Consider the following 23,472-nt stretch of genomic DNA (forward strand, 5'->3'; position numbering starts at 1 on the left):
AGTTTGATCTCACTTATAAAGAGCATATGTACAACTGTTGAACCTTTGGTTTGGAGATGTTCATTTTCTATTCCAAGTAGGATTTCCAGCCAAAAGGAATATTGCCCATGGAGGAAGTCTGTATGTTTCCTGAAAACCAAGCCAGGGTAGTGGTGTCATAAATTAAAGCTGTTCAGGTGACTAAAGAATGCCAGAAGTCAACTATGAGAACTCAGCAACTCCCAGGGTGGAGACATGGCTCATGGCCCTGCAAACTCTGCTGTGTATCACACAACTGTTCTTAAGTTCACAGAGCATGGGAAAATGACAGCTATGTGTGCAGACGGAGCTCTCTAAGGACTGCAGGTGCCTTGGTCCAGAAACTAAGGTTCACTCACCAAAAGTGTGAGAGTGTGCAGTAATGGACATAAAAAAGGAGACAGAGTTCTTGGACTTGGTAAAATCAATTGCAACAAATGGACTGGATATTAGAATGTGAACTCAGGATGCAAACTGAAGAAAATCTCAGTTCTTAGGAAGAAATTGGTGCTGATTGGTCTAGAACCATAAGTGGATTATCAACAGGTTTGGATAATTCTAAACCTAGGATTAGAGTGGGACACAAAGGCTGGGGTGGGAGGTTACAGCTCTGTTCAGGGCTCAGTATACAGTCAGATCCAGCAGTCTCAGAGCTCAAGATTGACCTCACATGGAATGGAGGACAGGATAACAGCTTCACAGAGCTGGAGCAGCTCATAGAACCTCTTTCTGGGAAAGGATTCTCTATGTGCCATTGGGGAAAATTGAGGCATAACTGGAGGAAGTTACAGTAAATTCTGCTCTGGAGAGATAGTGGAGAAGGGACAGTGAGGCGGGGCAATAAGATACAGTGTAAATAAACCTATTAAGGTAATGATCACCTTATTAGGAAAGCAAAGGGGGGAATGAGCGTGGTCATGATTTGGAAAGGGCAAATTCAGATCCTGAGCTTAAAGGCTCTCAGTACACATACACAGGAAAAGAGGACTAAGGGAAGCTGTGGATGAAGGCCATGAGACTAACACAGCTTGGCAGAAGCAGCCAGGGTTACAGAGAAATACAGAAGAATGGTCTAGAGGTAGAGTGTGAGTATAACAAAAAGAGAGATTAATTAGGTTACATAGACAACGGAAGTCAACAGAATGTAAAAAAAGTCAATTGGATGACTGACTGATTATTGGTTGGTTGGTTGATTGATTGATTGATTACAGCACTGAGAATTGTACATAGGATCTGACACATGCTAGGCTAGCCATCTATCACTGATCAATTTACCCACAACCTTCTTCTTTACTTTTCCTTTAGAGACAGAGTTTCAAAAGTTGCCCAGATTGGTCTTCACTCACTCTGTATAACCCAGTCTGGTCCTAACTTGAGATCCTCCTGCCTCAGCCCTCCAAGTATCTGGGATTATAGGCCTTTACCACCAGGTCTGGATTCTATGAATTGAGAAATGAAAAACAAAAGTAGCCTTTAGAGAAAGAAAGTAAAAATCACTAATGGAATATCCAATCAAATAGCAGCTACTATCAGTAAAAGTGATTCCAAATAATCCTAAAGTAATTCCAATTGTAATATGGATGATTGTATTGGTGACTGTTCTTTATAGTCATGGCTCTGTTAGATGTTGAAATGTGAATATTGATTATATAATTCCACTTCAGGGGAATCACATATAACTGCCTTCTAATTTCCACATTTGTCCCCAGAGTAATTCCTTATATAGTAGCCAGAAAGTACTTTTTAAAATATGAACCTACTTAAATCACTATCCTGATGAAAGTCCTAAATGTTGCCTCATTCCCTTAGGGTAAAATCTCAGACTATTTCCATGACCTATGAATATTCAGACTTTTTTAACTTTGTCCTCCTCTGAATCCCTTTTAATATATTTTTCACATCACATGACATGCACAAGCCCCACTGTGAACATGTGTGTTAAGAACCAACTTATGTATTAGAATACTGGTCTATTCCTTGTAATGAAATCTGGGAAATAGTCAAATTCCCATCACCCAGTTCAGAGAGAACATTTCCTTGTGTATAATTAGAACCAGGTCTTCCTGAACATGTTATCCACCAACTCTTCTTGCCCTTCCTGTTAGAGGTAATCACTATTCTTAATTCTTGCTTATATTCTCCATTAAATGCTTCTCAAAACCTAGAAAGGCCAATTCCTTATATAACCAAATGCCTATGATCTCAACTAACATTGAAGTGTGCTGTATTCTTACTTTTTTTGGGGGGGTGGGGTTTCTCTGTGTAGCTTTGTGCCTTTCCTGGAACTCGCTTTGTAGACCAGGCTGGCCTCGAACTCACAGAGATTCGCCTGGCTCTGCCTCCCAAGTGCTGGGATTAAAGGCGTGCGCCACCACCGCCCAGCTTGTATTTACTTTTAACACTGAAATACGATAAAGCATATCCAGTGAAGTGTACGATCTTCAGACTATAGCTCTATGCATTTCTTTTCAAGGTAACACATTACAGCTTCAATGTTTATTTACATATCAATAAAATTCTGTGATAATTATTAAAACTTATTCTCATGGAGCCCAATTGAAGAAACATTAGCATTTATCATTATTGTTGTTGTAGCTATTGAATATATCTTTTAAATTTTCACCATTCTTTTTCCATTTTCTGAGTAAAATAAGATGTCACATCTAAATGCAATTTTTTTTCACATATTGAACTAGGCTTGGTAGTATTTTATTTCATGTTTCTCTTTCTCATCTTAAAACTATATTTTACTTTTAGTGATTTAAAACTACTTTAGACTTTGAATTCGTTTCACCAAGCTCACTAGTAATGTATCCCACTGCAGAAAGTCCTCACTTTATTGATTGGCCTTATGACTTAAAACTGGCTCTGCACTGGATCAGCTCTGAAGGTGTTTATGAATATGTACTATTCCTGGCTTACTCTCTTTGTTTCTGATGAAGTGGGGCTGAGAAGAACCTAGGAGTCCCAAAATGGCAACATCTATTTAAACCTCTGTAATAGTCAAGAATTCTAAGTAAACAAGAAATATTCAAATTACTTATTATTGGGCTCTTTTATGTTAATGGTCCTTCTGTGTATCCTTCAGTATTTTGGGAATTGGGCCCTTGGAACATGTTTAATGTTTAACTGAGTAACTATAAGTTTACATAAAAAACATCAAACAATTCTAGTAACTGTGGTGCTAAATAGCAAAATTGTAAGGAAAAATTTTTTTTAAAGATTTTTTTGCTGCTAAGAGCATTTTGCTTTTTAATAATAGCACTGAACTCATGCCATGCATTTTCTATAAACTCACACAGATTAATTTTAAGTACCATACTTTGTTGCTTAATATATACAATTATATATATATTATATATAATATATAAAATATAAGATTAATTTTAAGTACCATACTTTGTTGCTTAATATATACAATTATATATATATATATACTATATATAATATATAAAATATAATAATAATTGTACTTAAATGGTACTTAAAATTAATCTGTGTGGGTTCATAGAAAATGCATGGCATGAGTTCAGTGCTATGACTAAAAAGCAAAATGCTCTTAGGAGCAAAATTCTTCCTTTCCATTGTTGGACCATTTAATTTCCTCAAAACAAAAATTATACAGATAAGGAATAATATCCAATATTATTAAGAATTTTGCTATGAGTTTTCAGCAAATTGCTTGGAGAATCATTGTTAAAGTTTAATTATTGTGCCAGGAAAACTCAATGAACTAAAATCTTAGTGATATTAGATATTATCAAACCCTTGACAAAACGCTGTCCAAATGGAAATAAGATCTAACAGGCAGAGAAGTGGCAGCTTTGGGTGCCTGTGTGACGCTGGGACACTGGCAATGGGCTAATGTCATCAGACCCCCTCCACCACACCAACCCTAGCCCTCGCCAAGCCTTGGGTGGTCGTGATACACCAGGAGAGAGTTGGGGTGAGCCACAAAGGCAGGGATGAGAGCAGGAGAAGCCCAGAAGACAAAGAGCGCCAAGGTAGTGATTGAGAGTGGTGACAATGACTTCGGCCACTTCCATGGAAGCAGAAGACACCAGAGCTGTTCCCCCTGCCAACTGCTGTGACAATAGTTCAACAAAATGGTGTGGCTGTTTTGGTTGTAGCATAAATTACAGGAGGTACTGTTGTGCTTGATACTGTGATCATATACTAAGCAGATACTAACTTTCAGGCACTTGAAACTCTATTCAAGCCTGTGCTCGTAGGTTCAGTTGTAAAAGCTGCCATCAGTATTACGGTTGTCAATTCTGTGGAACTTGATATTTGTGGGTGCCGTCTAAGTTCTCGTGGCTGATGAAACTGATGTATCAGCCCAGAAGAAACTGTTGTATTTGTAGTTTAAGGAAAAAGTAGTTAAAAAAAGAAAAGGAGTGGGTAATTGACATGAACGTTAATAGCTACTTTGGCAATACATTCATGATGATATCCAATGAGCCTCTAGATTTAGTTATTGGTGGTAGCTGTTTCTGGTGACAATCCTGGTTGCTCTGGTAGATGCAGCTTTAGTTACAGTAGCAGTACTTGTTATAACAGGAATTGTTCCAGGATTGATTCAGTGCTATGTATATCCTTATTATTATGACTTCCATTAGGATTAAAAGCTCAGCTGATGCCGTAGTGCAGATTGGCTGCTGGTGAGGATGATGTCTGGCTGGTGTTCTGAGTAGTAGTAAGTGAGCTGAAATAGTGGTGGAGGCAGTGGCAACTGCTGATCACATTTTCTGTGATCAGAGATTTGTATGGTTGCTGTCACAATTTTTAACCTGTTGCATTGCCACAGAAGTAAAACTATTTTCAGATTTCATTTATGGGTGAGTTGCTGTGAGTTCTGTTGAAGCAGGAGTGGTTAGTGTTATAGTAGCAGACCCAGTCAATGTGGAGGTGACAGTGCCAGTGATCTTTGCAGTAGTAGATAAAGGTAAAGTCACCATCCCCACTCCTGGTAATGAATTCGTTGGAAAGGAACTGGACTGAGGTTCAGCTACCAGACTGGCGATTACTGTAGTCATTGACTTAGTTGTAGTGAGAGCAGCGGTTCCTGTGGACAGGGACTAAATGAGTCTTGCTGTTCATAGAGATGACAGAGGCCTGACTTTGGCTGTGTGTTCAGCTGGTGTGGATCTTTTGACTATTGTGAGAATAGGGGATAGCTACAGAGTAGTGGGCTGCTGAACTCGTTTTCAGTGTTATTGTTCTGGTTGTAATAGTGATTTGCTGTAATAATCACTCTAGACTCAGGAAATATTATTTAATAATTATTATTCAAGAGTCCTATGGGCAATGACTGGACCAGTGTTATTCCCCACTTTATATGCCAAACATACTATGACTATCCCAATTGTTTTTTTATGGTAACACAGGCACAAGATATTTTCCAGAGAGAGCAGACCCTTAAGAAATTGCATTTTACCTGTAAAGAATGTAAAGAAAAAGACACTTCATGAACTCATACATATTAAAAACAAAAAGATTGCTTATTGGCTTAGTTTACTAAAATTACAACTAATCATAGTATATATGAAGATGAAGATGACTTACATAATCATCTAATAATGCACATTGGTCTCAAAATTTAAACTCCAGTTCCTGGAAAGAATTGATCTTGTGTTTTGACTATTACTAGAAATAAATGTCCACTATCTCCTCAGATATTCTTCAACCTGGAATTCCAAATTTTCAAAAAGAAGATTGGATATAAAAGTAACTATTTGCATAACCCACTTTAAATAAAACCATGGCAGAGGTAAGGGAGAACTGAAGTCTGTTAATTCTGTCAGGTTGAACAGACTCCCTCCACTATGATCATAGCAGTCCCTCCATTCATCAATAGGCCCCATCCAGGGCTTCCAGCAATGTACTGTACTGCCCTAGATTGGGCATTGCTGCTGACATAATTTCTCACTATTTCAACTCAGATTGCTGATTGACTATACGAAAGCACCTGACTTAGAAACTGTTATGGACTCACTTAAATAAAATACCTCTCACAACTTAAGAGGCATTGTGCTTCAAAGGCTGAAGTTTGGGCGGTGGTCAATAGAGATAGACTGCTGGATGAGGTTTTCAAGTTCTTTCATTTTGTCTAATTGGCTTAAAAATAATGGATTTTGTTATGTACTTTCCATACATATGTATCATATGCCTGGCTAGTATTCACTCCACCATTACCTTTCTTTGGATATGCTTGTAAATAAGGTCTCTGACCTGGAAGTCCTCCAGGTGTCCATGCAGAATGATTTCAGAACTTACCAGAAGAGTTTCACATAAGGCTTAAATGAGATCATGGAGGCAAATAGATTAGAACACAGTCTGCCATGTAGTAAATTCCATATAAAGTTTTGTGAGGTGGTGATGATGATGTAAATATTGGTTATTAGGGTTATCAGAAAAATAGAGTTTCTTAAAATCACATAAGGACAAATTTTTTTTTTTTTTTTGGTTTTTCGAGACAGGGTTTCTCTGTGTAGCTTTGTGCCTTTTCCTGGAACTCACTTGGTAGCCCAGGCTGGTCTTGAACTCACAGAGATCCACCTGGCTCTGCCTCCCGAGTGCTGGGATTAAAGGCATGCGCCACCACCGCCCGGCCTTTTTGTTTTTTTTAGCACAAATTTAAATACCAAACAATGCCAAGTTTCCCAGCTGCTAAGTCATTTTTCCTTATCTTTAGGTAAGCAAAAAGATATTTATCTCAGTAGTCCTTAAGGAAATAATTTAAAAGTGATTGCCTTCTGCTTTGGGCCTTCATCATAGCAGTACAATACAGTGCTCAGAAACTTTGAGCTCCAAAGATTCAGGGTCAAATATTTGTCTGACTTATAAACACATTAAAAGTTGACAATTTTCTTAGCATATAAAACCTCTATTCATAATAGGGAAAATGTACCCATATATCCAAAGGTAGTTGTGAAGTCTCAGTGATACAGAAGTTGTACTTGGTACAACCTTTGACATTTTGCTTTAAAAACTGTAATTACTTACAAGCTCATGCTCAAGGATTCTTTCATGAGTTTGGAAAATAGGAAAAGGAAGGTATGACCACCAGACAATGTGGGTTCTAGTTCTGGGGTAGAAGCCCCCATTTGAATGCCCAGAGTGGCAGTTCCTGGAAGCCAAAACAGGAATACTCATTGGTCACCAAAGCCAATGAAACAAGGATACCAATGGCCACCAGCTCTGCAACAGTGTCTGTGACTTGGCAGAAACTGTCACTGTGATGTGTGGGAAGCATTCTTTTCACTTGGCTGTTTATTAAAACCAGAAATAAGGTAAAGCTCAGTCAGGCTGCAACATTGCACAGACCTGAATTCTCAAGCTGGGATCTTCTCTAACTGAGCATGTGAACTCTTGTTTACACACACACACAAATGTAGACCTTCTAGAAGGTTACTTTCTCTATATGTTAGATACTGTAATATCAGAGAGCAACAACATTCTGCTGTTTAATAGCAAACAAAAATATTGATTTATGTAATTCCTTTAGATCAAGTCTCTCCTTTGTCACTTCTCGGGCTTCTAAGGAAAGAGTATCTTATGTTACCTTGAACTAAGCTCAGATCCTCAACCAGGAGACTCTGTATCAGACACAGGTAAAGGAGGAAGTAATGCTAGAGATTGGAGCACCCAATCAGACAGCCATATACTGATAGTAACCAATCAACATCACTTCACCCTGTGTGCAAGGACTCTGAAACAAGGTCATAGTGAGCAGGCTACAGGATAAGTAACATATCTGAATCCAGGCAAGGGGGAAGATGTGAGGAGGTGAGAGCCAAGACAGGAAAACTAAATGACTGGAAAGGAAGTAAGGCTAATTCCATAGAGTAGAACACTGGAGTTAAGCAAGATGTCAGCAATGACACCTGAGTCTCTGGAGAGCTACCCTTGACTGCCCAGTTAGTAGCTCTCTTCCTCCTATGATAACCCCCTGCCTGAAATGAGGACCCATACTTTACTTTCTCTCTTCTATTGTTATATTCCTTTCTGGCTGTGTACATAGGCTTTGAGTTTTTCAGGCACACCATTGTCCCTTGAAACTAGCATCCCATTATTCCCTTGCTGTTGGATGGTGGAAGCCATAGGTTTCCTTCTCATTTGAACTTAGTAGTAGCTGAGGATGAAAGTATTGGGAAAATGAGAATTCTAGTTGGGTTTAGTCTCAAGTAAGCTTCTGTGGTGATATTTTATTTGTGCTGAAATGTGGTGATATTTTATTTGTATGTTAATAAATAAAGTTTGCCTGGAGATCAGAGGACATAGCGAAGCCATAAACAGAAGTCATGTGGTGGTAGCCTATGCCCTTCATCCGATCACATGGCAGGCAGAGTCTCTGTGTGGTCAAGGACACAGCCAAGCGTGGTGACATAAGCCTTTAATCCTAGTACCAACCATAGAGACATGGAGGTCTGTACAGACAGGCAGTATTGAGGAAGTGAGGTAACTGGACTAAGAGCCAATGAGAAGGCAGAACATCAAGGCAATAAAGGCTCAGGTTAGACAGGAAGAAGCTCATTCTCTTGGGAAGCTATAGTGGCATGGTGAGCTAAGGTTAGCTGGTGGCTCTCACTATTTCTCTGATCTCTACAGCTTTCACCCCTGTATTTGACTCTGTGTTTGGGATATAACTTCTAAGTGATATTTCACTCTAAGCATAAAAACTGGCCTCAGTTAGAAGAGATTGTCCTGAAGTTCTCATAATATCCAAGTGGAAGATAGAATTACAGTGAGATATATAGAAATTATTAAAAACATAAATTACATAGGTATATTAATACATATAAAGATAGATATATAGATATAGATAAAATTCAGAATATATAAAATAATATCATCATTATATATATGAGATATATATCATATTATTATGTATACATGTATATCATAATGAAATTAATCAGATAATTGAACACACAGAAAGATATGGCTGCCACCTTGACTTTCTTTGATTTATTGCTTCAGATCCTTTATACTGTTCATTTCAAACTACATTTCCACATTTGTTGATGCTGTCAAAGCAACTATACAAACTGAACAAGGACATTGTTCTCAGATATAAAAACTTCACAATATCACATATGAAGCAGAGTTATTTGATTTATTACACTTGTAGAGTATTAATATTAACTTCTGCTTTTCAAATACATTAGGATTGTTGAATACTGAAAATCCTAGAGACATTTAAAATGTATAGAAAGCTAGACAATTTTAAAAACACTTTTTCAAGTAGCTAACTATAGCCAATAATGCATGATTATGACTAATATTTTAACTCATAATTAAATTATACTCCAAGAAAATATTAACATTTAGGTTCATAAGTGCATTGGAAAGCTTAATGTTTTTGCTACCATCAGTCCACAAAATAAACAAGTTCTGATTCTTAAGCAATACTTTGAGTTAAGACACTGTCTGTCCCTCAACACTCATAATTATTCTCTTTGGAGAGAAATGGCATAAGAATTATTTCTATGATGTTACAGGAAAGCCACAGTTTTCCCTTTGAACTAGAAATCAGCCTCCAGGGCCATGATACCAAAATGGAGCAGCACTCACCAGCTGTTTCCAGACGTTTCTGCATCTATTTCCCACACTTCTGCTCTACCCATGAGCTGCCAGCATATTTCATTTCAGGGCTGTTTTTCCCTTTGATTCTTGCCCTAGACAGCTTTGGTCTTGAGTCATATTTACTTGACTAATGGAAATTAACTAGGATGCCGCAAGCAGGTGATAAATGATGAGGCACTAACTATCACCTCTAATAGAAGACCTGGCCCACCTTAAGTCAAAAGTATTCATTAAGTACCTTCAAAAACTAGGAAGCCTCTCTGCCTGAAACTGCAGCTTCTCCCTCACCAATCACAGAAGTTACTTAATACTTTTTTATTTATCCTTTTCCCATAGCTCTTCAGATTCCATCCCTGCAGAGTCAAAGGCCAGTCCGTGATAGAACTCTAAGACAAGTAAGGTTCCGATTGATCCCGCTTCTGCTGCATCCATGGCAGACTTGATTACAACGGCCTCCAATGCTCTGATCTTTCCAATCTAAAAGCTGCATTCCCCCACCAGTCTCCCACCCCAGCATAGATCAAAAGAAAAATTTCCTGTGGACATTTTCTTGGATACAACTCCATTTTCTAAATCAAGAGTAACACTGAAAAATAAGCCAGCAACTGCTCATGCAATTTACCAAGATTCTTTTCTATTACAGAACAATATATAAACATAATGTTTTAAGGATTTGGTGGACTTTTCATAATTAAAGCTAGAGTTAAGGGATTTGAAGCAAGCTTTACTTCCAAATCTCTTCTCTTATCTCAGAGAAAACCTATTTTTATTCTTTGTAGAAATGTCTTCTTTTAATCAGGGTAATTGTTAAGAACTGAGAAATAAAAGGCTACCTAATAAAATCAAATATGTCTTAAGTGACCTACCTAAAACCAGCACACACATGAAACATTTTTTGCAAGAATGACAATAAAATGTTTTAAAGTTTTCAAACAAATTTGTGTTAAGTAATCAAAAATAATGCCACACAAAAGAAGCAGTCAAGGCAAATTAGGTCTGTTCTTTGCAGAAAATAATAATGTTGCTATTATTAATCATCTAGGCATACATCAAACTTGTCAGGTCAGAATTGCCTCCTGACAGGCTAAAATTAAAAGATTGAAGTGCTGGTGATAGCAAATGGGACTCTCAGGTGTTGCCGCCGGTGGGAATGAGAAATGACATCTGCCACAAAAGGCTATTTGACAGCTCTGTGTGAGTGTGTGTGTGTGTGTGTGTGTGTGTGTGTGTGTGTGTGTGTGTGTATTCTGCTATTTACTAACTTTGAGTGTACACGTTGAAAATATATTCACAAGAACATCTACGTGACCTTGTCCTCTATACACATAAACTAGAAAAGATCCAAAAGCCCGTCAATCATACATGAGGAAGTTTTGATATACTCATGCACTAGGATACAACATATAATTAAATAAATAAGACCCAGGCACAGTGAATTTTAAAATGAGTTATCGTCACAGGCAATCGCATTTGGCATGCCCATTCACACTGTCTAACAGAAGGAATCAGATACAGGTATGATTACAATATTATGCTGTGGTTGAGTAAAAGCAATCAGGCAATAATAGAGGTCATAAGGAATGTGGTTGGAGGAGTTGACACAAAGGAGATAAGAGAGGATCTTTGAAGTACTGGAATTGCACTCTATCATAATGTGTGACATGTATACACATTTGAATGTGTCAGAATGATGAATTTTATGTACACTGTCCCTCAAAAAAATAGAAAAGAAGGAAGTGAAGCTAACCAGTAGCACTGAAAATTAATTTGAAATGAGGAACCTGAAAGTTAGGAAACACCATCTGTCTATGGTGAAATCCTGCATTGGGATGTCTTCTGTCTTTAAGTTTAGATCCCTCTCATGTAGTCAAACACATGAAAGATGTAGAAAGACATACTTTTAGATATCAAATGTAAGCCCTTTGAAAACTAAAGAAAAATTAAATTCTGAACATTAAAAAAATATGTTATTGGTGGAGGTTTGTACCCAACCCAGCAATGAATCTGAGGTGGATCTGAGGTTGGGAGTCATTGAACAGAAAATTAGATGATACTTCTACATTATGATTTGAGCTAATCTCAGGGGCTAGAGAAATGGCTTGCTGGTCAAGATCATTTGCTTCTCTTGCAGAGAACCTAAGTTCAGTTCCCAGTACCCACATGGTGGCTCACAACCATCCACAACTCTAGTTCCAAAAGATCTGATCACCTCTTCTGACTTCCCACAGGAACCAGGCATGCACACAGTGCACATACATACATACAGTAAAAGCACTCAAACATAAAAATGTCTCTTGCTCATATAATCCCTCTTCTCTTTCACTGATTGGACTCCTGGCACTCCACCTGGGGCCTGGCTGTGGATCTCTGCATCTGCTTCCATCAGTCACTGGATGAGAGTTCTATCATGACAGTTAGGGTGTTTGGCCATCCGATCACCAGAGTAGGTCAGTTTGGGCTTTCTCTTGACCATTGCCAGTAGTCTATTGTGGAGGTATCTTTGTAGGACCAGGACCTGTCCTTAGTGCATGAGCTGGCTTTTTGGAACCTAGGGCCTATGCTGGGACACTTTGCTTAGCCTAGGTGAAGGGAGGAGAGGACTGGACCTACCTCAACTGAATCTACCAAGCTGAGCTGAATCCCCAGGGGAGTCCTTGCCTTGGAGGGGGTGGGAATGGGAGATGGATTGGAGGGAGGGCGGGGGGGGGGGGCAGGAGGAGGGAGGACAGGGGAATCCGTGACTGATATGTAAAATTAAATCAATTATAAAATTTAAAAAAAAATAAAATAAAAAAATAAAAACACTGGGACCTTTTCCCCCTATGTCTTCTATACTCTTTCCAAAGGATAGAAAACAGAGGATACTGTTTTCATCCTTAAGTCTGTCAAATTTAGTAGCTTCACTTAAATATTAAAAAAATAATATTTTGCTTGTAAAAAAACATAAAAATAACTAAATTAATCAATTCTAGAAACAATTTTGAAACTTTCAAAGATTAAAACATTTATTTTGAACTCTCAAGAGAAATGTTACAATCAAGGTAATTTTTCTTAAACTTAGGAAAGTTTCACTATAAAAGCTATTCGTTAAAATACATTCTATCCATTATAACCTAATGACAACTCTGTCCTGCTATTACACTTTATCCTATATATTTCACAAATAGTAAGTACATTCTACAACTATAAATAAAGAAACATGACACAATCTGAAATCTCTGTGTCTTGGTTAATTGTTCACCAGTTTTTTTCTTTTGTTTTATTTTGTTTTTGATACAAGCTAGTATTATTTGGGAGAATAGCCTTGGTTGAGAAATGCCTCCATCATATTGCCTGTAGTGAAGTCTGTAGAGCATATTCTTGATGGGGGGACAGGCCATTATCGGTGGTACTAACCCCGAGAAGGTGGTCCTAAGTCATATAAGAGAGCAGATTGAGCAAGTCATAGGAAATAAGTCAGTATGCAGTGTTCCTCCAGGGCCTCTGCTTCAGTTTCTGCTTCTAGTTTCGTGCTTTGAGTTCCTGTCCTGGCTTTCTTTGATGATAGACTGTGATGTGGAAGTGTAAGCAAAATAAATTCTTTCCTTCCCAGGTTGCTTTTGGTCATGGAGTTTTATTACAGCAATAGAAACCTTAACTAAGACCCTCTATAAAGACAAATGGCTCTCAAAACAGAAATGGTTCTACTAAGGAATATTTGAGAATCAATGTTTTTAAATTTTTCATATTTAGTTTTTTCACTTAATAGTATCTTAATATTCAATAGCAATAAAAAAGTAACATTAAAGTAAGAAATACTTTTTAAAAAATCACTAAATTACTGGATTACATCATCCTATGCTCATGGGTAGTCAGGAAGGTACCTATATATGAGAGAACTATTTTCTACATTCAGGAAACTTACAAATTCACCCTTACAATCAAGGAGCATGCCAACCCAGTCAACTGTTTCTCTATATAGTGGTGAAACACTGGGCATGTGGTGAAGAGATTGTAATGAATGTGTCCTTCACACTCACAAGAAGAAATGCACCCTCAGATTATAGTTGGTTTCTATTCCTTAATCAGGAATCCTTACAGGCCCTTACAGCCTAGTTCCAATAGTCCTTCAAATTCAGCTTCCAGTAATATTTCCCAGAAGTGAAGCTCTGTGGTCCCCAGGATGCAAAATAGTATCCAGCAGAATCCACAGATGTATCTTTATGGTGAGATCTAAAGCTGAATCTTTTCATGACATTGAATAGTTTCATCTTGTAATGGATTACGGACATATTTTCAATGAATATGTGCACTTGAATGTAGTTGAACCATTCAACCAGTCCTGTGATGGGAGGGCACTGAGTTCTGGTTTCATAGCCTAGGGCATGCACAGCTACACTGACTCACTCCTTCTGAACATGTCATCCAAATCCTGGAGCAGCACTATATATGACTTCTGGGACGATGTCATCAGCTCCTGACACATTTCTCTTAGTTGATTCCTCTTTTGGACCATCATGGCTTCACTTTTCCTGAAATTCTCTAAAATAGTTTGGCCTTCCCTTTTCACATACTCTATATGTTGGGTTTTTTTTTTCTTCATAGAGGATAGGATGCAGTTTTCTATACTCTGTGCCAATCATTTCTTCACATAGATTCATGGACTGTCCACAGAGTTGTCATTCTGTTCTCTGTCTCTGCATTCTCTTGATTTTCTTATTCTTCTCCCATAAAGATGCCATTTCCTTTAGATGTTTCTCTGTTTGCCCCTTAGTAGTTGCTTCACTGGGACAGTGTCTGTGACCACTATGTTCCTGGGTGTCTAAGCAGAATTGACAGAGGAGGATCCTGTTCTGAACACAGAAGATTGTCTTTGTCTTCTTGTGGGTCACATACTTGTACTTTCCAGAGCTCAGGTACTTCATGAGACTGGTTCGTGTGGCAAAGGACAACATTCTTTTTCAGAAGAATGTTGGTTGTGAAGTCCTTCTGCTGGGATAGTTCCCTACACACAGAACAATGAACAAGAACTTGGATGTCTTCTCAGGAAAAGTGGAGGCAGTCCCATCAGAAGCCATGGACATAGCTTATGGTGACTGGGTCTGTAAAGCAGCTTGGACAGATGAAGCAGGTATTGTGAGATATCTGACTCCATTTTTCCAAGAAGTTTTCTCTGGCTTCAGCAATGTTTAGTAAGGATACAATAATATTAGAATTTTAGCCAACTATACATCTAATAAAGGGCTAATATCAAAACACATAAAGAACTCAAAAAAATGGACATTTAAAAAGCAATAAACACAGTTTAAAAAGGAGTATAGATCCAAACAGAGAATTTCTAAAAAAAAGAAACATATCAATCTCCATTTCAGGAAGACTTCCTGTACCCATCTTTCCTAATCCTCAGCCCACCCAACAGGAGACTCAGGGAGCTCTGCAACAAAAGCTTAGCTCACACCCCAAAAGTCTGATTAAAAGAACCAAATCTTCCACTCTTGCCCTAATAGTCTCAAAGGTGAATTCTAAATGGCTTCCAGTAGTCTACTCAACTAGGAGTTAAGGTTTGTAGAATGTGGCTGTGATTTTTAGAGGCAAAGAAAATGGCCCAAGGAGAAGGGAGGGATTCCATCTCCTGGTCCCCTATCAGGGAACACCTGTCACTATAGTGATTTTCATTTAAACACCAGGAAGAGGATACATAGAAGCTACATCATGAATGATGGCACATGGCCTGACTTCATCCATAGGATTCCTGCTAACTCCAATTAGGAACAATCCTTATCTGAACCACATTTCTAGCTACAGGATTCAAATAAATTTTACATACTTTACATAAAGAAAATCATAACCAGTCTGACATACCCAGTTCCCTCATCTAGGATTTAATGGACTAGATACAATACAAAGAATCCATGAAACAAAGAGCTGGTTTTTTGAGAAAAATCAACAAGATAGACAAACCCATATCCAAACCAGCCAAAGGGCAGAGAGGGAATATCCAAATTAACAAAATCAGAAATGAAAATGGGGACATAACAACAGACACTGAGGAAATCCAAAGAATCATTAAGTCATACTTCAAAAACCTGTATTCCACAAAATTGGAAAATCTAAAAGAAATGGACAATTTTCTGGATAGGTACCACATACCAAAATTAAATCAAAACTAGATAAACAATTTAAATAGACCTATAAGCCATAGGAAATAGAAGCAGTCATTAAAAGTCCCCCAACCAAAAAAAATCCCAGGGCCAGATGGTTTCAGCACAGACTTCTACCAGAATTTCAAAGAACAGCTAATATCAATACTCCTCAAATTGTTTCACACAATAGAAACAGAAGGAACATTGCCAAACTCTTTTTATGAGGCTGTAGTCCCCTAATGTCCAAATCACACAAAGATACAACAAAGAAAGAAAATTACAGACAAATCTCCCTCATAAACATTGCAAAAATACTGGCAAACTGAATACAAAAACACATCAAAAAAATCATCCACCATGATCAAGTAGGCTTCATCCCAGAGATGAAGGGAGGGCTCAACATATGAAAATCTGTCAATATCATCATATAAACAAACTAAAAAACAATCATCATCTCATTAGATGCTGAAAAAGCCTTCAACAAAACCCAACACCCCTTCATGATAAAGGTCTTGGAGAGATCAGGAATACAAAGAACATACCTAAACATAATAAAGCAATATACAGAAAGCTTACAGCCAACATCAAATTAAATGGAGAGAAACTGAAAGTGATTCCATTAAAATCAGGAACAAGACAAGGCTGTGTGGTGGTATTTTATTTGTACTAAAATGTGATTTTAATTGTATGTTAATAAATAAAGTTGCCGGGGGGTCAGAGCTATTAGAGCCATAACAAGTGCACGGCGGCAGTGGCGCACGCCTTTAAGGACCTGGAGGGCGGTACATACAGGCAGTGACGAGACAGTCACATGTTTGGGTTTACAACCAATGAGAAGGCAGAACAGCTAGAGTATATAAAGACATACACACAGAAAGTAGGTCCCTTTCGGAGAGCTTTCTTGACTAAAGAGGATCGCTAAAGCAGGAAGGGTGAGGCTCTTAGCTCTGACCTCTTGGCTTTCTTCTCTGAATCAGCTCTGTGTTTCTTATTTAATAAAATGGTTGGTTCCATCTACATTTGGCGCCCAACGTGACAAGGCTGTCCACTCTCTCCATATCTATTCAATATAGTACTAGAAGTTCTAGCTAGAGAAATAAGACAACAAAAGGAGATCAAGGGGATACAAATTGGAAAGGAATAAGTCAAACTTCACTATTTACAGATGATATGATAGTACACATAAGTAACCCTAAGAATTCCACCAGGGAACTCCTACAGTTGATAAACATGTTCAGTAGTGTAGCAGGATACAAGATTAACTCAAAAAATCAGTAGCTCTCCTATATACAAATGATAAGCAGGATGAGAAAGAAATCAGGGAAGTATCACCCTTTATAATAGCCACAAATATCTTGAGGTAATTCTAACTAAACAAGTGTAAGACCTGTATTGTTGGTTGCTTTTACTCACGTGGTCTTTTGGGGGATCCCACCACTCAGCTCCCAAATAAATCACACACAGAGGCTTATTCTTAATTAAGAATGCCTGGCCTCAGCTTGGCTTCTTTCCTGCCATCTTTTCTTAACTTAAAATTATCCAGTCTATCTTCGGCCTCTGGGCTTTTACCTTTCTCTTACTTCTTTAAATCTTACTTTTACTCCATGTCTTGCTGGTTGTGTAGCTAGGTGGCTGACTCCTGATGTCCTTCCCTCCTCTGGCTCCTCTTCTCTCTCCTCTCCCAGATTTCTCCACCTATCCATTCTCTCTGCCTGCCAGCCCCTCCTATTTCTGTCTCCTGCCTTGCTATTGGCCGTTCAGCTCTTTATGAGACCATCAGGTGTTTTAGACAAGCACAGTAACACAGCTTCACAGAGTTAAACAAATGCAACATAAAAAAGTAACACACCTTAAAATAATATTCTCCAACAGATTTGTATGACAAGAATTTTAAGTTTTTGAAAAAAGAAATTGAAGAAGATATCCAAAAACGGAAAGATCTCCCATGCTTTCTGACAGATAGGATTAATGTAGTAAAAATGGCAATCTTACCAAAAGCAATCTACAGATCCAATGCAATCCCCATCAAAATCCCAACACAATTCTTTCCAGACCTCAAAAGAACAATACTCAACTTCATATGGAAAAACAAACAAAAAAAGGATAGCTAAAAAAATCCTATATAATAAAGCAACTTCCAGAGGCATCACACTTTTAATCCCAACACTTGGGAGGCAGGAGTAGGCATATCTCTGAATTCTAGGCAAGCCTGGTCTATAAAGCAAGTTCAAGTGCAGTCAGGGCTACACAGAGAAACCCTGTCTCAGGAAACCAAAAAAAAAAAAAAGCTGACTTTTCGTCAATAATTATTTTCTCTGAAGGTTAAAAAAAAGTAAGTTTTTCTGTAAATGCTGCAAATATAAGTCCAAGAGAAAACTTTAAAGATGAAAAAACAGGTACACATGGGTTATAGTTCAGGGGTTCAATACTCACTGTCTCTTTTCCCCTTTTGTCTCCATTTTTGAAAATAGACTACAGTATATCTAAATTCAACATCTACTTTCAGTTTGGTCATTGTCCTTCATACTTAAACTTTTTAAAAATAAGTCAGCTTGGTTGAGGTCACCATCTTATTAGAGCTGACGCATCAGCACAGGTATGAATTAAATTAAGTAACAAGCAACCATCCTTCCATATGGGAGCTACCTTAGAGGAGGAACTGGGGAGAAATCAATACTAGAGGTAAGAATGGCAACCATTCCTGTGGGTGCTGAATTTTCTTTCAGCCCTCCAAGAAAAAAAATCAAAAATTACGTCACGTTTTCTTATATTTTAAAAACATCCCTTCTATACGCTTCCCTCTGCCTTTGAGGCTATCTCCGTGATAATTTTCTCTAGAGATGATGCTTGCCGTTGCTGTCTTCCCAATTCAACATGGCCATCTTCCTTCCCCTTCTTAGGTACTTATAACTCTACTCATGGCATCTAGACATTTTCAGGATCTCCTTCAGTGCACTAAAGTGTTCCAGTTCTACTCTCTCAGCTTCCGGTGTGGCAGGGGGCAGGGAGTATCTATCTTGTGCCTCGTCCTCAGGGACACAACTCTGAGATCCAGTGAACCTGATATATAAATAATTGTTACTGTATCTACCAAAGTTGGCTACATTCCTGATAAACTCCTGAAAGTAAAAGAAGATCTCAGTATAATTGCTGAGAAAGAGTCTGATTTGCATATGCAAAACAAAAATAAATGAGGTCAATAGGTTGCTCTCAATTAAGAATTAAATTAAACAATTGTGCCTAGTGCACATATCCATAAATGCCTTTATAAAACTGACACAGAAAGTGTTAGTAAAGGTTGCATTTGGATAGCTTGTAAACTTTCAAATAATAACTCTTGAAATAATTAATGACCAAAATCTCACTCACTCAAAAGCAATACTGTTTTGTGATAGCTGTACCTGTAGCACTAATCAGCTAGAGAGCCATCAACAGTTTATTTTGGTGATGGAATGGATGTGTTAGACCTCATCTACTCTAACTCAGCCACTCTAATACCTCCAGAGGAGAAATCAACCAATCATTTATTATGGTCAGCAACCTCTTTCTGACTTTAATGCTTAGAGCTCTTAGGTTTTAGACAGGGCAGGTGGTTCAAGAGGACACTAAGACAGAGTACGGGGAGTAAGGCATTTATCAGAAGAGTTATAAATACCACAGGCAGACAGACAGAAGGATAACAGCATGCAAGAACTCCAAGAACAATTCAGGTCTCTTCAGGGACTCCAAGACCACCTGGCAGGAGAGGGATTTTCTTGTTATAACTTTTTGAGGATGGGGCAGGATTCAGAGCAAGAGCCAGTAACCAGGCTCACTAGTTCCCGGGAAGAAGGCAGGGAAATTGGTAAGGAGCAGGATGTCCCATTCCTGGGTGAGATTTCTTCATGTGAGAAGGTCAGTTAGTGGGTTGCTCACAGACAATGCCTCAGCAGGTACAGGTCAGTACAGGTGAGAGACAAAGAGCAGTCTCGAGATTCTAGCATTACCTGCTTACAGTGGCCACCTTCAGGGCTGATCTGAGAGTGAAGAAGCAGAGACTCCCTTGAAGAATGCATTAGATTTCACCTACAAAACAAAAAGAAATAAGAAATTCAAGCTCCAGCACTGGAGAGAGATGAGAAGACCTCTTGGAAGTGCTGATTCCTGGACCATAGACCAAAGTCCCAGATCTCTGTGGACGGTTTGCAATCCCTTACCTTGGGCATAGCATGTTTAAAAACTGTAAGCATAGAAATATTTTCAAGAGAAGCATTGGGATCCTATGAAATATTTAGGAAACTACTTTTTATTTTTTGACTTTTTGTTTTGGTTTTAGTTTTGAAGTATGCCGGAGATTTTCAAGTTACAGAATGCATTTTTATGTAAGACACAACACTAGAAACTACGTGAGCAAACCTCTGCACTGTTGAAAAGAAATATATGCATGCATAGCTTTGCCTTTTTAAGGCTCTTACAAAGGTTTTCTCCATTTTTTTCAAAAATCAATTTATTTGCCTTTTGAGACTTTGACATCAGGGCAGGCCCCATGCTCAGCAGTTGGTGCCCAACACAAATCGAACCCTATGTTTTGGGCAAGTTTGGTTTTTTGTTTGTTTGTTTGTTTGTTTGTTTTTCTTTGTTTTTGCAATACAGAGAAATAACATGAAGTTGTGTGTGGGGCACCTAGGAGGAGCTGAGGGATGGAGAAAAATCATGAAATTATACTGTATTCACTACTTTCAGCTTAGTAGTTCTAACTGGAATCAACCCTAGCAGAGTGCCAGCACCCGTACTTCTGAATCATATGGACAAGGAAGGCACTGTGGAAGGAGAGGAAACAAACAGTTAGAGTGATTTGTTCTTTCAAAAAAGCATTACAACATGATGTCTCCCAAGAAATACATCTGAAGCCTGTGAGCCATTAGCAGTCTGAGTATATTAAACATGGCATGAAACATTAAATAGATAAAATCCTATTGAAGCATATCTAATATGACATTGCCTAAGAAATGACAGCTTAGCAGGCTTTCCCTTCAGGCTGGCTATATACATGACACATTGCTAGTGATCCCTAAGCATTCTCTTCAGTCTTAGAGAGCACTCTGAGATGTTTTTAGGTGGACACAATGTCCACCAAGGATAAAGTCCTCGTTACAGCAAGCTGTGGCCATGAACTTAAATGCTACCCCGTACCAGGAGAGAAGGTGCCATATAACTAAGAGAGTATACTCTTCAGAACAAAGAAGTTGACCCTTCCTTCCCTTTGTCTTTCTCTTCTGTTTGAATATAGATGAGTGGCTGAGCCATTTTGTGATAAAGAAATGAGCATGTCCTAAGATGTCAGGGCATCCAGCTGGAGAACCATGGACTTCAAAATATAAAGAAATGCAGTGCCATAGATTTCTACAATAGTTGAATCATGTCCTTACAAACACTGCCTTATTATGCCACAGAGATATTATCTTAATTTGGCCCTGGAGCACCATAGCACAATGTAGATAAAATTTCACAAGCATTCATGTGCATTATCCCTTATTTCAATGGACTACAGATGAACAAACAGTGTCTGATAGTTGTACTATAATTAGAATGTTCCACTTTCAAAATGCCTAATTGATCGAATGAGTGCCAGATTCAATTACAGAAACAACATATATATTAGGATATGTATGTTCTCCTAAGATCCATATTATCTTCACTTTATCTAATAACATTTCTTATGCAGGTATTATTATACTACCCAATAATAAACAGAACACACCAAGATTAGCTGGATTGTCAAAGAATGTAGGCAAGAACACCATGAACACCTTCTACATTTTATTTAGAAAATCCTTTCAATTGTGTATTTGCTATTTACATATACTTGAACTTCTGCAAGTAGTTTGTGGTTCAATTCAAGGAAGAACACAACTGCCTCTCTTGAATCAATAATCCAAATGGTTGTAGTCATAGGCAAGTTGAGTGCTTGTTGAAACTTTAAGAATTTGAATTCTTTTAATGCTCTTGCTTTGACAAGTTTAAGCACTAGTAGTGTTCATTGTGTATGTAAACTAAGTGGAGACACTGGCAGTGATTGTTCAACAGTTTGGTTAAAAAGATGGTAGTGAATTCAGGAAAAATGGGGAGTGGTGACTGTTGTCATTTCTGCCTCAACAGAACGATTGCATGTAAGTGTGTTGCTCAGCTGAGTTAAGTGGGGAAAGTGTTGCAGTTGTGGGTTCAATAGAGTCCATAGTAGGAAGCATTGTGTTATAGCCTCAGGAGTTCAAACAGCTGCAGCAATGGCCATTTGTGATGAAGTAATGACTGCTTCTGTCTTGATAGGCTCATTAAAGGTGGTAGAAGTGACTCTCATAGCTATAATTTCACAAAGGGCTGAATACAGTGGAAGCAGTAGTGATGGCCAATGACATTGGAGCCTCGGTGGATGGGTTGGCACTCATTACAGACGTGACTTCTAGAGTAACAGTAGATTCCATGTAGGCACTGGTGATGGTTGATGTGGCTGTGGTTTCCCTGAATGTGCCTGCTTTAGTTGGTAGCATTCAGTGACTGAAAGGGGTAACTGTCATAGTAGAAGGTGGAGAGTATTCAGCAGTGGCAGCCAGTGCGGCTGCTGGTTCAGTGGAAGTCCCTGCACTTGCAGTGCTTGTTTCTGGTAAAGGGGCTGTTGCTGATATAGTAGAGGTCTGAGGGGGAGGCTGTGGTGTTGGCAAATAAGGTTGTGTGTTCAGTAGAGGTACCTAAAGTCGGAGTCGTATTGTTAAGAAGATGCATGCTATATACTGGAGGGCTGAGGGGAGATAATAGTATCTGTGGATTCAGTGGAAGCATCTGAAGTTATAGTCAGTTCAGTTGAAGTGGCTACAGCTATAGTGTTTCAGCATTCAGAGTAATAAGCAGAGATTGTTAATGGGGTTATGGGCTCAATTTGTAGTGCTTGGTTCAGTTGTTGTAAAGGGACACGAGGTTCTCCAAGCTCACAGATAGCAATGGGAAAACCAGAGTTGCTAAATACAAAGTCTTTTCTCTTCGATGGAAGAGATTTACACCTGCTCTGCCTAAAAGGTTGAGAGTGAATGTTCTTTTACAGCCTAGTAACCTTTGCTATTCTGTAGTCCTAGGTTTCACCTGAATCCCCCAGACTTCTGAGCACTGTTTCTCAGTCAATAGAGCACATTCTTGTGGAAGAGGTCCTAGGTACTTGGTAAAAGAGTTTAATACAGTCTTGCCTTCAGATTTATTGTGATAATTGCATTGAGGAAACTTTTTTCCAAGGTTGTACTGTGCTTAAATATGTTAAAGATAAACCACTCAGAGTCAGACTCTAGAAGTTTGAACCAGCTTGTTGAACCAGGAGTTTCCTTCTCTCATGGTTCATTTCTTTGCCAGCAGTAGAGCTTTCAAGAACCCACAAGCTGAACTGATGGCTGCTATTGTAATAGAGGGAGAAGAAAAGGCAATAGACATGGCCCATGTGGTTGTTGGTTCAATAGAAGTATCTACACTTGTAGTTCTTGGTTCACTTGTAGTAGTGGGTTCAGTTGTAGGGGATGTTTGAGAGGAGGTTATAGTGGTGGCCAGTGTGGTTGGAGTATAGTAGTGGCCAGTGTGGTTGGAGTTTTGTGGAAGTGCTTAGTCACAGTTCTTGGTTCAGTTAAAGTGTTGACTTTGGTTGTAGAAGGTGGTTGGGAAGAAGAGGCAGTAGTGATAGTCAGTGCAGTCATGTGTTCAGTGGATGTTCCCACAGTTGTAGTGGTTG

General features: G+C 38.5%; 1 protein-coding gene across 1 annotated transcript in view; it reads right to left on the minus strand.

Moving 5' to 3' along the window:
- Positions 1 to 19,789, minus strand: part of LOC128112492 (integumentary mucin C.1-like) — a 30,504-nt gene extending 10,715 nt beyond the window's left edge. Inside the window, exon 1 of the mRNA XM_052741490.1 lies at positions 19,715 to 19,789. Coding sequence (XP_052597450.1) covers positions 19,715 to 19,783 — 69 coding nt within the window. The 5' untranslated portion in view covers positions 19,784 to 19,789. The remainder of the gene's footprint in view (positions 1 to 19,714) is intronic.
- Positions 19,790 to 23,472: the final 3,683 nt, after the last annotated feature.

This window comes from Peromyscus californicus, unplaced genomic scaffold (genome assembly GCF_007827085.1).
Source record: "Peromyscus californicus insignis strain IS unplaced genomic scaffold, ASM782708v3 Scaffold_17__1_contigs__length_78620276, whole genome shotgun sequence".
Classification (NCBI taxonomy): domain Eukaryota; kingdom Metazoa; phylum Chordata; class Mammalia; order Rodentia; family Cricetidae; genus Peromyscus; species Peromyscus californicus.